This window comes from Orcinus orca, chromosome 10 (assembly GCF_937001465.1).
Source record: "Orcinus orca chromosome 10, mOrcOrc1.1, whole genome shotgun sequence".
NCBI lineage: Eukaryota > Metazoa > Chordata > Mammalia > Artiodactyla > Delphinidae > Orcinus > Orcinus orca.
Window position 1 is genome coordinate 86,212,379 of NC_064568.1, and position 16,489 is coordinate 86,228,867.

The 16,489-nt window shown below is 45.6% G+C and overlaps 1 protein-coding gene across 8 annotated transcripts in view; it reads left to right on the plus strand.

Moving 5' to 3' along the window:
* The window catches only part of RIPOR2 (RHO family interacting cell polarization regulator 2), a 212,564-nt gene that overhangs the window by 173,096 nt on the left and 22,979 nt on the right, over positions 1-16,489 (plus strand). For 6 of the 8 annotated variants that reach the window (XM_033434790.2, XM_033434793.2, XM_033434791.2 and 3 more), the window contains exons 9-14: positions 3,370-3,413; positions 4,751-4,876; positions 5,196-5,344; positions 6,691-6,820; positions 11,656-12,336; positions 15,503-15,687. In XM_033434790.2, coding sequence (XP_033290681.2) covers positions 3,370-3,413; positions 4,751-4,876; positions 5,196-5,344; positions 6,691-6,820; positions 11,656-12,336; positions 15,503-15,687 — 1,315 coding nt within the window. Of the gene's footprint in view, positions 1-3,369; positions 3,414-4,750; positions 4,877-5,195; positions 5,345-6,690; positions 6,821-7,737; positions 7,885-11,655; positions 12,337-14,099; positions 15,421-15,502; positions 15,688-16,489 lie in introns of those variants that run through there. The other 2 variants (XM_033434795.2, XM_033434794.2) reach the window with 2 other exon arrangements.

The following is a 16,489-nucleotide window of genomic DNA, read 5'->3' on the forward strand; positions in this document are numbered from 1 at the left end:
GCTCAAAACATGTTCTCTTCTATGGGATGGTAGTCTTCCACCCAGCACACAGGCACCCAGGAGTGGGTGGGAGGAAAGGGACAGCCACCCACCAGACCTGGACCTCAGGCCTGAGGGTCAGCGAGGATGCTCTGGGGGCCCTACCATCCACCGGGGGGCCCGGCTGTCCAGCTAAAGAACGGCTCTGGGTTATGATGGGCTGTCATGATGGACGGGCTCAACTTGCTGCCGCCTCTGCTTTTCCAGCTCTACCCTCAGCGTGGTTCTGCCTTTCCTGCCCGACAGGCTTCCCTGGCTTCTGTCTGGGTTCAGGGTTTCTCCCAGGGGGGTCACTCAAACCTGCAAGTGATCCTCCTTTTTCATTATTGATTTATCTCACTTCCACTTTCCTAATCTAACATGAAAACTTGAACTATTTCTATGAAGCCTTTCAGGGGTAACACCCCCATGGAAATCTTCCTCTCTCTTGATAAAAGGGAGCCTCTCACGCTGCCAAGAAATCTTGCATCTTTGCAGTTACCTACTTTCTTATATGTTATTCATTCTGGTAAAAAAAAAGAAAAAAAAAGAATTACCACCCCCAACATGCATAATGACACAAGCTGAGGATCTTTCATAATATCCTCAGACCTGGTAAGCCAGCTTCCTCCTGCCACACTCTTCCCCAACACACAGACAGCAATCATTCTGTGGGGTTTTGGAGGGGCGGTGTAAGTGATGATGGTAAAGACAGTTGAGCCTGCTGTTGGCCAGGCTCTGGGCCGCATCCTAGTGAATGGTCTCTTGCCTTGACTTCCACACAGTCTACTGGAGACAGTGGTTGCATGAGCCAGTCTAATCTAATTCCACGGAATAAATGATCTACTGGATCAATAATGTGGCCAATTGCTTCGATGCCTGGGGGGCGGGGGGGTGGCAGGAGGGGGCGCAAAGGGTGCCACCCACCTATCTTGTGGGAGGGAAACGGGGAAGAGGAAGGCTTCCCGCTGTAACCTTTGCATTAGAATGAGAGGACACTGGGAAGAGAGTTGTGGGACTCCTTGATGCCAGAGTTTGAAGAGGGTCCAACGCTGGGCTAAAGAGGGAGCCCTAGACCCATCCACCAATTTGCCGATGGAAAGACATGGTCTGTTACAGAAAAACTACTTCTCCCAAGTATTACCTACTTCATATTAAGTTCCAGGCAGTGTGTATATCCAAAAGTCTGTGTTGGCACCTGCAGCTTTTAGGGCAGGTCCGGCCTTGGGAGAGGGGACATCTACCAGGGAGCTAGTAAATCTGCATTATTTATGCCTGGTCAGTAAATCATTCAGTCCTGTAATGGGAGCGCCTATCTATTCAGCTGTCTGGCTGTTTTCCTTGGAGTAGAAAGTGTCACTTCCTTAGCTTCAGAATCGCTCCCCCCCCCAGTGCTAAGATTGTCGTGAATATCCAATCAGCCTTTTCTCTGTGTATACGCTGCCTGCCAACATGTGTGATCTTTTTTATCTTTGGAAAGGAAGATCCTCACAGAACTAGAAAAAAAGGCGGCACATTCTTCTGGCAGAATGGTCCCTGAGCAAAAGAAGAACAGGGTGGGCGGTTGCAGACTGTAGCATCTGGGCCTTCCGAATGAGGTCATGGAAGAGCTGTTTTATCAGTAATAGATGTTTACAGTAAAACATCCACAAGGTGCAGGAAGATGCACCATGGAGATGAAAGTCCCCTCAGCCCCTCCACTTGCCCATGCTCATCCCTGGGTGCTAACCCCCATGATGGTTTTTGGAGTGGCCATAATGAAAGCTTTGTAGACAGTGCAGCAGTAATCCCCAAACTGCTGAGAAAACATGAAGCTTTCCCCAACTGAAAATCCCAACAGGCCTCAGACCAGAGTCTGAAAGAAACCTGGCCAGGTTTAAAAGATACAAGGCGGTAACTCTAATTGACCCACTGTTAGTTTCATTTCTGCAATCAGTACCATGAGTGGCTTACATTAGCAGGTAGGACTTGAAGAATCATAGCACAGCCCCAGGCCTGTTTTTGCCTGTCTACTGCCACGTGCCACGTTATGGTTATAATCAGAGTATCAGAGTGATACCGCCTCAAGCATTTCCAAAAAATTTTGCTTTAATAACATGAGCTGAGAAGCTCAAAAACATCACTACCAAGTAGCTTTCTCCCATCTGGATAAGTTCTTCCAATATGAAATTTCTGGTGATTTTGAAAGGATAAAATAAAAATAAAAACCCTCAAAGGATTTTCCCCTTTACTCTTCTTTATCCAGCACTGATATCAGATCAGTTTTTTAAGTTTTTTTGTTTTGTTTTCTAACCAGGCTTCCATTGTAATTGCATAGGTATGTAAGTAGGCAGTAGATAAATCCTGAATATTCTGCAGAGTTTTTTTTTGGTTTGTTTTTTTTTTAAACATCTTAATTGGAGTATAATTGCTTAACAATGGTGTGTTAGTTTCTGGTGTATAACAAAGTGAGTCAGCTATACATATACATATATCCCCGTATCTCCTCCCTCTTGTGTCTCCCACCCTCCCTATCCCACCCCTCTAGGTGGTCACAAAGCACCGAGCTGATCTCCCTGTGCTATGCGGCTGCTTCCCACTAGCTATTTTACATTTGGTAGTGTACATATGTCCATGCTACTCTCTCACGTCGTCCCAGCCTACCCTTCCCCCTCCCCGTGTCCTCAAGTCCATACTCTATGTCTTCTGCAGAGGTTTTTAAAGAGTGTTTAGGACTTTATTAGAATTGGTATATCCAGCCAATTGTGATTTATAAAGATCAGTCGGTTGTGCTTTTTTTCAGAAGTATTAAAAACAAAAGACTAATCCTCCAGAAAATTATTAGTGAAAATTGGCTTCTTTAATTCTGCTCTTATTTCAGTAAATCTTTTAAGAGGCTTGTTATGTTCTACTTGTTAGTGGAAACTGGTCCTCAATGGACCGGCTCCGTGGATGGAGAGGTGTGACGAACTGGTGAGTTGCTGCCATCTACTGACAGAGAGTGGTAACAGCAGGTGCCTTTTTAGGCCTCCCTGGACCTTCTCTATCATCTTAATCCTGGCATAGCCCGTTGAGACTGGTGCAAAGCAGATTCATCCGTCCCACAGTCTCACAACTTAACGGGGCTCTTCCTAGAAAGAACAGTCTTCTCTGCCCCAGAGAGCACCTCTCCCATCACCCCAGCAAGGAATATCCTCTCTTGCTGTGATAGATGGAATTCCCAACAATAGCTGTACCCACAGTCTTTCCCCAGAAACTATTATATGAGTTTTCACAAAGGCCTGACACTTTGAGTCTTATAAGTGTGCCAGTGTGGGTTTATAAAGAGGGGAAATGAATTCTGCACCTCTGATCTCAGTTGCTTGCTTACAGGTCTGGCTGGTTTTGCTCGCCTCTGTCCCGGAGATCAATATGAAGTAAGTGTGGTGTCGGTCTGGGTGTTGGACTTGAGAGGCAGGAGTCAGCTGTCATTATTTTGCTTCTTCAATTTTTTTTTACATTTTTTATTTTGAAGAAGAAATTTGAGCCAATAAGTAATTTTGGAGATTAGTGTAAGACCTCCCATATACGGGTCACCTAGACAACCAGTTTTTAACGTTATGTCATATTTGCTTTATTATTATTAATATTATTATTGTTGTTGTTATTTTGCTGATCTATTTTAGATTAATGCACAGGTATCATGACCCTTCACCCCTAAATTATTTTCCTGAGGGAATTTCCTGGCGGTCTGGTGGTTAAGGCTTGGCACCTTCACTGCCTTGGCCCAGGTTCAATCCCCGGTTGGGGAAGTAAGATCCTGCAAGCAATGCGGCACAGCCAAAAAAAAAATTATTTTCCTGAATGTGGAAAGACTTTCTCTCATATAAACGTTGTACAATTGTCTACACCAACAAACTTAGCACTGGCCCTTTAGCTAATGTCATTTGATATACAATCTATGTTCATATTTTTCCAAGTGTCCCAATATTGTACTTGATAGCAGTTTATTTTTCCTGATGCAAGATCCAATCCAGGATTATGACTACTCAAAAGTATCATGATTGAAGAATAATAGAATCTAGATCTTTCTTTATAAAAATATACTCCATAAAAGTAAAAAAGCTTTTTATCTTTTCCCTCTTCAGAAGGGAACTTACATAATGATTTCATCTAACTATCTCCTCCAAAACCTTCTATAATCATTCATCTTGGCCGGGGGTGGTGAGGGGGAATGTGTCTTCCTCTAAGCAGTAAAGCTGTCTGACTGAGGAGAAACTGCACATCCTCCCCCCAGAGTGTGTCAGATTTCAAAATCCTTGTCCAGACCTGTCTCCCTTATCCACAAGAAGGATGCCCTGCTTCTTGCTTCTGGACACTAAGTAGATTTTAGCTGCTGGTTCCTTGTCTTTCTAAAGGAGCTGGGGAGTATGGAGAATTAATCCAGTGGTTGTTATACTGAAGTAGAACTAACGAGAGAAAGAACTGAGCCAAAGGGCACGATGCAGTGACCTTGTTCTAAAGAAAGCCCTTCATACCCTCTATCCTAGAGAAACAGAACTTACCCCCTTTGAAAGTCTTTCCCTGCTGGTGCTCTGCTCCACGCCCCCTGCCAGGGAATTTGGAAGAAGTGACAGTCAGTGGGTGTCATGAGGATGCTGGAGAAGGGGAGGAACAGTAGCTACTGTATTTACTCGCCTTTTTCATCCTGGTGTTTGGTGGGAAGGCAGGTGAGGGCAGTGGAACCTGAGGGCCCTTTGGTGTCTTTCCCCAGATTTTCATGAAGTATGGCCGACAGAGGTGGAAACTGAAAGGCAGAATAGAAGTAAATGGCAAACAGACCTGGGATGGAGAAGAAATGGTGTTCCTGCCCCTGATAATTGGATTAATTTCCATCAAGGTACAATATCGTCATTGCAGTTTGTTGTCTTTGCTGGTGCCACGGCTGGATGGTCCATCGTGGAGACCTGTGCCCGTTACTTCTGCCTGCTGCCCCTCCAGCCCGCAGACCTCTGTATGTACTACAGGTACATCAAAAGACTTGCCCTCGTGTCAGAGCGGGCAATGGAAATGTGAGATGGGCTTGGGAAACATCCACCTCTGATTTCAGATATGGTTCTGAAATGCCTGCCCTGGCCAAGAAAAACAAAGGAAAGAGTAACCTGGCTTCGTCCTCTGCGCTCCTGTAAGGCCTTTCTTACCTCTCCCTCTCTCACCAGGTCACAGAACTCAAAGGGCTAGCAACTCATCTCCTGGTCGGCAGTGTGACCTGCGAGACCAAAGAGCTGTTTGCAGCACGACCTCAGGTGGTGGCTGTGGACATCAATGACCTTGGCACCATCAAACTCAACCTGGAAATCACCTGGTAGTAAGTTGCCCTTTTCAATATCATCATGATAGAAACAAGTGCTGTAGGCTCGTGCTGTCCCAAGGGTGGCACGTGGACCGTCAGAATCACTGGGGAGCTTGGTACGAAAGCAGGGTCTCAGGCCCCACCCCAGACTCTCTGTGTCAGAATCTCTCAGGGCCCAGGAATCTCTTAAATAAGCTGGGTGACGTTCACACATGTTAAAGGAGAGCCCTCTGCTGTATCATTACTCTCCTGCTCAACTTACTATTTTTAAATATTTTATTCTGTCTCCTCCCCTCCTTTGCAGCCTTTAGATGTGTATAAAGAAGTATATCTCTCACGTCCACTAATTTGAAAGAAAATAACTGTCCAGTATGAGATATTTTATCCACAGAAAGATCCTGATTCTCGCTATGGTGTTTTAATTGCTTAGCCCTCTTTATCTCAGATACCTGACACTGCTTTGGAAATTTTTGGATATCCTTAGTCTCTCCACACTCTATATACTGAAACAGAATATTTCCAAAGGGCCAGAGATACCTTTTGTCAAAGCAGGGAACTTAAAAGTGGTTTTCTGAAGTCACCCCGCGAGAAAGGTCATGATAAGCTATTAAGTACTGGTTGCTCACAACATTTGATCTTATGCCCCTGGTATGTTACAAGTAACTAGGACATGTTCAGTATTAATGTTTGGGGCCACCTTTACAATATCGAGGGTCAGGCATGGAAGCAGCAAAGACATGTTGCCTTGTTATTGGAACAGTGTCCACAGCTTTTGCCCAGCCCATCTCTCCTCGTAGCTTGTAATGATTGACGTCTCAAATGCAAGATCAGTGCTTCTGCTGGAGGAGCACATGGCATGCTGATAAATGGCATCATTGTGAACAGACTGTTATCCTCTCAGTCACACAACAGGCTCTGGGTCCACTGAAAGGAATAGGAGAGTTTTCTTTAGAACCGAACAATAATCTGTTGCTCTCTTGTATCATTAAAGCGTCTGCCCTTGCAAAGCTCCAGGAATTTTTACAGACTTCTTCAACATCTCGTGTTGGGACAAACATTAATATGTTTGTGTCTCTAATACGAACGAGGAAGCAAATTTATCTGGTCTGCAGGTGTGCACATAAATTGTGCTTAAAGCTGTGATGATAATCTGGGGTCCCTTGGGTGAGTCTAGACCCCGTTTTCTGCTCCACTTTTTTTTATCTTGGTTTGTTTGCTGACAGACCAATTTGGCCAAAACCAGCCCAGTTCCCACTGGTTTGAGTTTACGTAAGTATAATGAGGTGCTTTCTTGGCCTGCGGACCGGTGATTATAGGTGACTTTAACAAATGTGTGTTCATGGGGACCTGTTGTTTTGCAGTCCGTTTGACGTGGAGGACATGACCCCATCCTCAGGCACTGGGAACAAGGCAGCCGCCCTCCAGAGAAGAATGTCCATGTACAGCCAGGGCACCCCAGAAACGCCCACCTTCAAAGACCACTCCTTCTTTGTAAGTTCAGTGTGATTTCTAGAGGAGAAATGATGAGCCTGAGGCAGTGCTTGCACCCAGGGTTTAAAATGCTTAATATACGGTGTTAGGGAGTCTCTATAATTCCTAATACAGTCGTCCCTTAATATCCGAGAGGGATTGGTTCCGAGAACCCCCCTTTGATACCAGAATCCTAGGATGCTCAAGTCTTTTATGTTAAATGGCATAGTGTTTGCACATAACCTATGCACATCCTCCCGGATACTTTAGATCATCTCTAGATTACTTATAGTACCTAATGCAATGTAAATACTATGTAAATAGCTACCAGCAAATTGGCAAATTCAAGTTTTGCTTTTTTGGAACTGTCTGGAATTTTTTTTTTTTTGCGGTACGCGGGCCTCTCACCGCTGCGGCCTCTCCCATCGCGGAGCACAGGCTCTGGCCGTGCAGGCTCAGCGGCCATGGCTCACGGGCCCAGCCGCTCCGCGGCATATGGGATCTTCCCGGACCGGGGCACGAACCCGCGTCCCCTGCACCGGCAGTCGGACTCTCAACCACTGCGCCACCAGGGAAGCCCCTGGAATTTTTTTTTCATAGATGCATAACCCTTGGATACGGAGGGCTGACTGTAATGTCATCTTCAAGTTCACCCTAAGCACATGGTGACTAAGGAAAGCACATTCCGAGATATCTGTGGCCACCCGTGCACAGGTGGTAAACCTCCTGTGGCTCTCCTCTCCCCTCCCCCAACTTAACCTGTTGCTTGGTAAACACATGTAGACTTTTCTGCACATTCTCTAAGATCAGACTTTTAAAGAAGTGGGTGTAAATAACGGCCTCCTTGTTTTAATCAGAAATGCTCGCTATAAAGCTGACAAAAACATGGTAACCTGCTGCTTTCCACTAACTCCCCCATTTTGCTTTGACTTCTGAAGAGATGGTTGCATCCTTCACCAGACAAGCCAAGGCTGTCTGTCTTGAGTGCCTTGCAAGAGTCTTTCTTTGCCAAGCTGCACCGCAGCCGCTCTTTCAGTGACCTGCCCTCCCTCAGGCTGAGACCCAAGGCCGTTCTAGAGTTTTATGTGAGTGTGTGTGGCCCGCCTGGGTGTGACGTGCTTGCTGTAGGGGGCTTGTGGCATGTGGGCTTTGGCATGGCTCTTGTTTTATCTGCTGTCTCTCGCTCATTGGCTAACGGTTACAGGCCTCCTGTCCGTGGGTGGGAAATTTGGGCATGCATGCACCTTTGTGAGAGAGGCCGTTTGTCCTTCCCTGCTCATGATCTCCACTTTTGTGCTGTGACTTTTCTGCGCTGTGGCAAAGATATCCATGGTAACAATATTGTCACTTAAAAAAAAATACAGCTGCGCTCAAGGTCAAAGAAGATTTTCGTTCACAAGTCAAGCTAATGTATCACTAATAGCAATCTTTACCGTTGTAGCCTTCAAAACTTGGCACTGGATTTAAACCAATTTTCCCAAAACTATTTTCATTGAAAGAGGTTCTTAGCCTTAATTTATTGTATTGTTTGCTAGTTTTATACTATCGAAGTAAAAGAAACTCTTTAATTTGCAATCAGGAATGTAATAGGTAACCTACATTATATGTGTTATCCATTATGTCACAAGAGAATACACATACACATATGTACATACATACCTGGAATGTTCTGCCGTTTACAGACATATAAAAGTAATCTTTGAATGTCCAGAGAGGAAAGGGTTAAAAGTCTTCTGGTTAATAATAATAATAATTGTTATACTCCAATAAAGATGTTAAAAAAAAAAAGAGTGCAGCTCTAGACTAACTGGCAAGCCTAAATTAGTAGAGAGACTGATTATAGGGGAGTTTGAAATAGATTTTTTAAAATCACTTTCAAGTACCCACTCTGCATGCTCAAATGAGGTAAAAGATTGTTGCATTAGTAAGATATATTTTAAAATATACTTTAAATAAAAATTAGAAATAGATTTATTTTTCTTTCTAAATGACTACTTGAAACGCGTTTTTTATTTTTCTTGCCAATAAATAAATAAGCCATCCAAAAAAAAAATAATAATTGCATCTTATTCATTGGATTAAAAAACACAGGTGAAATGGACCAGGCTAAACTCTAGTGGAGTTTCCACGGAAAATGGGAAAGGTATGCACATGCCAGAGAAGAGTAGAGCTGATGCAGTAACTGTCAATGTCATGTGTATATCGATGCTCATACGCTGCAAGCTGGAGGGTGTAGAGTTGGTTAGTAGAGGTTTTAATTGCATCATGTAAACAAGAGCAAGATTAGAAAAGAATGTGATGGCTGCCTATAGCCTTTTGGGTAAACGCAAACTCCTCGGAGCAGCCGTTCCATTCCGGCCCAGTCTTCCAGGCCCACCTCTCCTCTCTCCAGCCTTCATTCTCTGCCGGACTGAACCCCGCCGACCCCAACCCCCATCACTGTCCTCCAAATGCACCCTCCCTCTCAAGAGCTCCCACAGCCTGTTGTTCCTTCTAGGACGCACTTCCTCCTCCTCCTGCCCTTCTTCTCCGCATTTTCCAGGGCTGAGTTCCAGACACTCTCTCTCCTGAGCAGACACCCCCGCCCCCTGCCGGGGCTCCTACCACCCTGCAGCATCCCTACATCACCCCTCAGTTACAGCACGCCTTCCCCGTGTGCCCGTTTATAGGCTCGCGCTCTTGGCAGGCTGTACGTCCCCTTCAGCAGGGCATCTCAGTCTAACTGGATATTTGCCACTTAAGTACATGCAAATTGGGTTTGGGAATGTGAGACTTGATAGAAGTGGCTGAAGAGGAGTTTGGAATTTAAATAAGAATCGTGACAACCAGTCCCGCTCCTTACTTAGCCAGCGCCTCCCGCCTCCCTCAGAGCTGCTCGGAATGTGTGCTCTGAAGATGAGCTGAGGCTGGGCAGGAACGTTCAGAGGACCCAGGGCTTCTGTGAGATCCCCAGGGGACCCCACGGAGGAAGTGCAGGGAGCAGGACTCAGCCTTCCCCCATCCCTCCCCAGAAGCTTCCTTTTTTGTCTGTCCTGGAGGCATAAAACGTGTTTGGGGGGAAAAGGGGGGTGCAGATACAGGAGGAAGGAAACTGAAGTAAAGGAGGCTGGAAATAGTGAGTCGCACGGGGACCCACCCCCTCCCCGTCCCCTCCCGAGGACGGTCCCTGGAAGTCCCTCCCCCCCCCCCCCCCCCCGACCCCGCACCGGGACTCTGGAGCACAGTTCAATAATCACTAATCCGGGAAAACATTCTCACTTTTCGAGGCAAAGAAACTGAGCCTGCAGAGGTTACTTGAGTGCCCCAGTGACACATCCTTTTACTCATCCTGTGGTTAAAGTAAAAAACCTTCCAACCAGATGAGAATGGAGAGTTTGAGTTGAAACTGCATGTATTGAGAGTTGGTGGCCCAGATCCAGCAGTGATGGGACCATGGACGCTGCTGGAGGAGGATGGGGAGCCTCTTTCTGTCTGCTCCTCATTTCACTTGCTGTAACATTTTTGTTTCCTGGGCTAATTCCCAGCACTATCGTGATCATTCATTGTTTTATTTAATTAATTATTTATTTATTTATTTTTTTTGCGGTACGCGGGCCTCTCACTGTTGTGGCCTCTCCCATTGCGGAGCCCAGGCTCCGGACGTGCAGGCTCAGCGGCCGTGGCTCATGGGCCCAGCCGCTCCGCAGCATGTGGGATCTTCCCAGACCGGGGCACGAACCCACGTCCCCTGCATCGGCAGGCGGACTCTCAACCACTGCGCCACCAGGGAAGCCCTATTATTTTTTTTTGGCCGCACCACACGGCGTGTGGGATCTCAGTTCCCCCACCAGGGATCATGGAGCCCACGCCCCCTGCAGTGGAAGTGCGGAGTCCTAACCACTGGACTGTCAGGGAGTTCCCTCATTGTTTTATGTATAATTAAAATAGGTACTTACCTTTACTTAAACAATCAATTCTGGAATCCAAGAGAGAGTATTCATTTTGAAGGAGTTGATCTCAAATAACTAAAAAACTTTTCCCACAGAGCAACATTTAGCACTTCGCCAAGACCACTGTGTCAGGAAAGGTGACTTAGAAATTGCTTTAACGCCTGCATAAACAAATTACCGTGGTTACCTGGATATTTCTGACCTCTGTCTTCTGAGTTCTGCTTCACGGATCACAGAGCCTGGGGCTGCCTGACAGAGCACTTGGGATTTCTAGACACCCTGGGAGCTCTGGGGTTTGCAGCCCTGGAAGATAGTTGTTCAGTTTATCAGTCTTTTTCTCCTCTTTTTATAGAAGCACGGCGCACGTATTTCTGGTCTTGAATTGTTTGTGGCGTGGTTACTGAATTAATAAAACTTTTTCCAGGGCTTGGGATTTGTGGGTAGAGTTTTTCAAAAAATAATTTTATGAGAACTGAAGCAGAACAAAGCATCACATCTTTTGAGTGAAATAGCAAGAATGTTGTAAAGTCTTTTAAGATCGATGCCAAAAAACAAAAAAAACAAATCAAAACAAAAAAAACGGTGGTGCTATTCTTAACTATGGCTGCCAAATATTGTGAGATCCTGGGATTTGGGAAACAAGCACCACTCCCCTGCCTCCAACCTCTTCTTTTGAAAAATGTCAAACCTGAGAATAGTGCAATGAACTTTCACCAAGATTCAACAATGGTAATAGAGTTTTTAAAGGCTTGTTTTCTTTTGCCATGCATGTGCGTGCACGCACACACACAAAATCAACAATACAGTGTTAATATCGTGAAAGGTCTGTTTTTAAAATTTTAATTGTCTTACATTTTGTCTGGAAATGAACCATGCCAAACGCATCCCTTGTATTTAAAATCGTAATGATTTGCCTTTTATCTGCAGTCGAATCTACCTGATGACGTCCTTGAAAATGGGAAGGCAGCTGGGGAGAAAATGCCACTGTCCCTCAGCTTCAGTGACCTGCCCAATGGGGACTGCGCCCTCTCCCACAGCCCAGGCCGCCCTCTCCCCAGCACGTGCTTGGCAAATCCAGAAATCACCATCACCCCCGCAGAGCTGAACCGCGACAGCCCCTCCTCCCAGAACGAGGGCCTGGATGACTCCAGCTCGGCCTCTTCCAAGAGCTCCTTGGGAGAAGAAGGCTCAGAGCCCAGGCCCCACAGGGAGGAAGAGACCGAGGGGCTCGGGAAACCCGAGGCCTGCAGAGCATCCGCGGGTGCCCGGACGGAGCGCCTATTCCTGGAGAAGGGTGTCGCAGAGGCCCTTCTGCAAGAGTCTGACGAGGCCTCTGAACTCAAGCCCGTGGAACTGGACACTTTTGAAGGAAACATCACGAAGCAGCTGGTCAAGAGGCTCACCTCGTCAGAGGTGCCGGCGGCCACCGAGAGGCTGCTCTTTGAGGGCTCTGTCAGTGGAGAGTCCGAAGGCTGTAGATCCTTCCTAGATGGAAGCTTAGAGGATGCCTTTAATGGGCTTTTCCTTGCGTTAGAACCACATAAAGAGCAGTATAAAGAGTTTCAGGATCTGAACCAAGAAGTCATGCACTTGGATGACATTCTAAAAGTAAGTACATTTTTAGGGAAATTGGCTTAGGTCTGGAGACAGGTATCTTCAGCCAACATTCTATTTAAAATAGCCTATCTTTTTTTTTTTTTTTATCCTGCCCCATCACAGGATCAGTAGCTAATCATCACGTAAATGGCACTGATTTTTAATACTAGTAGCGTATATTTATTTTCCTGACATCTGATCAACTTAAGGAAAATGATTAGGAGTTAAATTAACAGCTCTGGAGAGCGTCTAAATTCCCTCAGTCCCTAAGTTCATCATTCAGATTCCAGATGTGAAATGGTGGCCTTTTGGGCATCATAATCTCATTGAGATGCTCCTGGAGAGGGTACCTCTCTGAGTATCAGGGAAGCAGGAAAGCCCTCCCATGGTTGAAGACAGAGTTAGGCAGTACAGATGTGAGAGCCATGGGCATCTCTCCCCTGCCCAGGGCACCACCTCCTGGAGGATTCCCTTCTCTGCAATTGGCCCAAATTGGTGAGTCGGAACCCCAGATAATCACCCACGAATAATCGAGAAGCCAGAGAACCCTGACTCCACCAGAGTTATCTTCCCCTCTCCTGTTCCTAATCAGACCGCTCAGGATAGACATGGGAAGATAGGAGTGAGGGGGTGATTTCCTCTTAGGCAGGAGGTCCTAGCAATGAGATCGTTAATGCTACCCCAGAATGTATCTGTCTCCACTTGGCATACAGATGAAATTTTTAAAAACAAGGCACAAGAAGACAGAACTGGAATTTTTGTCCCGAATCCCACTGCCACGTCTTGTATTCTTTGCTTTGCCGCTCTGATTTATAGTGCCACAGAGAAGAGAACTTGGATCTTTTCTCTTGAAAGAGCAGTTCTTTGGGAACCTGTTCTATAAAATAAGCTTGAAAATACAGTGTCAGGGGCAAGTCAACCCACAGCAGGCTGTTGCATCCCTTGGCGTGACGGTTTTAAGATGTGGCCTTCCCCGTGGCACCTGGAACAACCTTCCCAAGGCTTTTCTCACAGTCTCGGTCACGCTGACCTAGGTCTGGAGGGGATGTCTGCCCAGGGCAGATAATAATCCATGCTCTGACTCCCCACATCCTCTAACGCTCATGACAGATTGATTCAGCTGTAGGTGTAGCCTCCGAGCAATAGGGATGGGCATTCTGCATCTGCTTCCTGTAAAACATAATTCAAAAGCATCTGCTCAGGGCTCATGCATGGAGGCTGTTGGTCCAGCACTGCAGTGAAAACATCGTTTATCCCCTCAACAAGCTCATGTCAGCACAGATGACCAGCCTTCGCTTACTGGGGAAAAAGTTGTTAAATGACACAATTGATCCACCTGAAGTAAGTGCCTCAGATGTCTAGATGCCCCCATTTCCAGGCGTCTAGGGTGCTGGTCAGTAGCTCAGTACACCAAGAAGCGCTAAGCAAGTCATCTGTTAGTCTTATAAAAACCTGGTGGCTATAGGTTTCTTTCCAGAGTATTATTTCAATCTGCAGTTGTTCCAAAACTATCCCGCTACTAAAATCCTTAACTGCCTCTTTCTTTATTTTGATCAGTATTTAAACACATCCATACTGTGCAAGATCAGGTTCTGCAATCTAGCTTAGGGAAGAAGACCCTAGAAGTGGGTCAAGTCGTGACTGGCTCCTCCTCTCTCTCTGAGATGGAAAACGGCATTAGAGTTGAGGTCTGGGGCAAGTGGCTTTGTCTCCAGCCAGGATTAAAGCATCCGCTGGACAAAGCTTTCTCTTTTTTCCCTCCTTCACATTCCTAGGATGCTAAACACCTTGAGGATCAGAAACTAAATGATGCTGCCTCTTGGACGGAGATCACTGAGGGCGAATGAAACAACTCTGATTTAAAAGACTGAAAGACGGTTTCCTATATGCTTTGTCTTGAGTGTCAGAGACTCAGATCCCTGCAAGGCCCTTCCGACCTTGTGTAATGAAGTCAGCAGGGAGTGCCACCTAACTGGATGGAGAACATTTCGTTCTTCTTACTTGCAGAATTTGTCCCATTCAGTAACCCCCAGCATCCTCTTGACTATTTGGAAGAACTTCTCTCCATCTCTGTGCCCACAGCAACTGGCATTACCCTGTCTGTAATGTTTCTGCTTAATATCCAGCAATGTAGAATTCTCCACACCATAGAATGGGTTTGCTCACATAATTCCAGGGCCCAGTCAGGGAAGAAATGGAACTTGTTCCTTCAAAGAGCTGTAGAGGAAGCACGGCTACTCCTTGTCATGCCCATGCCATTTATTTTCTCCTCAATGCTCAAAGAAAAATTACATGCTGTGAATGTAAAATTAATTTTTTTTTTTTTTTTTTTTTTTGTGCGGTACGCGGGCCTCTCACTGTTGTGGCCTCTCCCGTTGCGGAGCACAGGCTCCGGACGCGCAGGCTCAGTGGCCATGGCTCACAGGCCCAGCCGCTCCGCGGCATGTGGGATCTTCCCGGACCGGGGCACGAACCCACGTCCCCTGCATCGGCAGGCGGACACTCAACCACTGTGCCACCAGGGAAGCCCCGTAAAATTAATATTTAAGTGTACTTACCTAGGGAGTGTGGATTAAGTGACTTCGAGTAGTTTTCTATTTCTGGGATTTGTTTTGTGAATCCTTTAGAACAGGTGCCTTAGATAGCTCACCCCTGTCTCAGGGCACTAAACATGTTGCCACTTGGAATTAGAGATTGGTTAGTAGTTGGCATTGACTGTGACTCCTTAGATCTGTCTGCCAGTTGCATTTTATTTGGGGTTGAGCACGAGGCGGAGAGAGTATAGCAGTTCTATTTCCCAAAGCCTTCTGATTGTAATATTTTTTAAACTGTTTATTTAAAAAATTTCAAACAGAAGTAGAAAGAATCAGATGATGGACCCTGATGTGCCCATCCCCCAGCCTCCACAGTGCTCAATTCACAGCCAGTCTTGTGTCTGTTCTTCTGCCTGCTTCCTTCCCTCTGGATTGTTTTGGAACAAATCCCAGATATTGTGTCATTTTATCCACGGTTGTACTTTCTTTTAATAAGACGACTTTAAATGAATTTTTTACTGCCAACAAAAAAAAAATAAAAGCTTGAAAAAAAAGAAAAGTGTCACATCTCCCACTGGGTGTCTTTGTTGTGTTTCTCCTTCTGAATATGTTGATATTCTCCTTGGTACCTTCTACCTTTGCAGTGCAAGCCAGCAGTAAGCCGAAGCAGGTCTTCCAGTTTAAGTCTTACAGTTGAAAGTGCTTTAGAAAGCTTTGATTTTTTGAACACCTCTGATTTTGACGAGGAGGAGGAGGATGGTGATGAGGTTTGTAACGTTGGAGGAGGTGCTGACTCAGTATTTTCAGACACTGAGACTGAGAAAAACAGGTAAGTCTGAAGTTAGCGTCTGCTTCTATTTCTACTGTCATAGCTGGTACAGCAGTTCTTTGTAGCTACCAGACGGGACCTGATACACATCTCCAGGAAGATAAACCCCCTATACATGAATTGGCTTACAGTTCCTTTTCATTGTTAAGTACAACTTTTAAATATCATTCACCTCTTTTGGTGTTGTTTAAGGAAAATTAAATTGATTTTCTTCCTTATAAATGAAGGGGAGATTTTTGTATGAGAGTGTGTGTATATTTATGTGTATACACATACATCTTGTAGGTTTCAGTGTCTACAACTTGTCCCCAATGTAATTAATTGCAAATTAAGTAGGTATACCATGTTTCTGGAGAACTCTTACTGGATCATCAGTTTGGACCTGGTTCTCCTTGCTTTGCATCGTATTTCTAATTTCTTCATTTTGTTAGACTTTGCTTTTCCCACCCCTTATCTCTCCGTTCCTTTTGGCCATTGGGTCTTTGCAGTAGATTAAGCTCATCAGTGCCTATATCAAAGCCAGGTTTAAGCCCCGTGGTCCATGTTTTCCTTAGAGCGTAAGAAGAGATGACTGATAACTGATAACTGCCACTGGATCTGCAGGCCTCCAGCTGGAATGTGGCCTTCTCTAGGATGGGGATGGGACAGAGCAGTGGGAAGGGAGGATAAAGGTGAAATGTTGTCACCTTCTTTCTCCATTGGGCTTTCTTGTACCAAACCATGTGTTTAGAGCTAGAGCCTGGGGTCCATTCTGTAAGCACAGTGAACATACTCAGCTCCATCAATTATTGCAAAAAAAAAA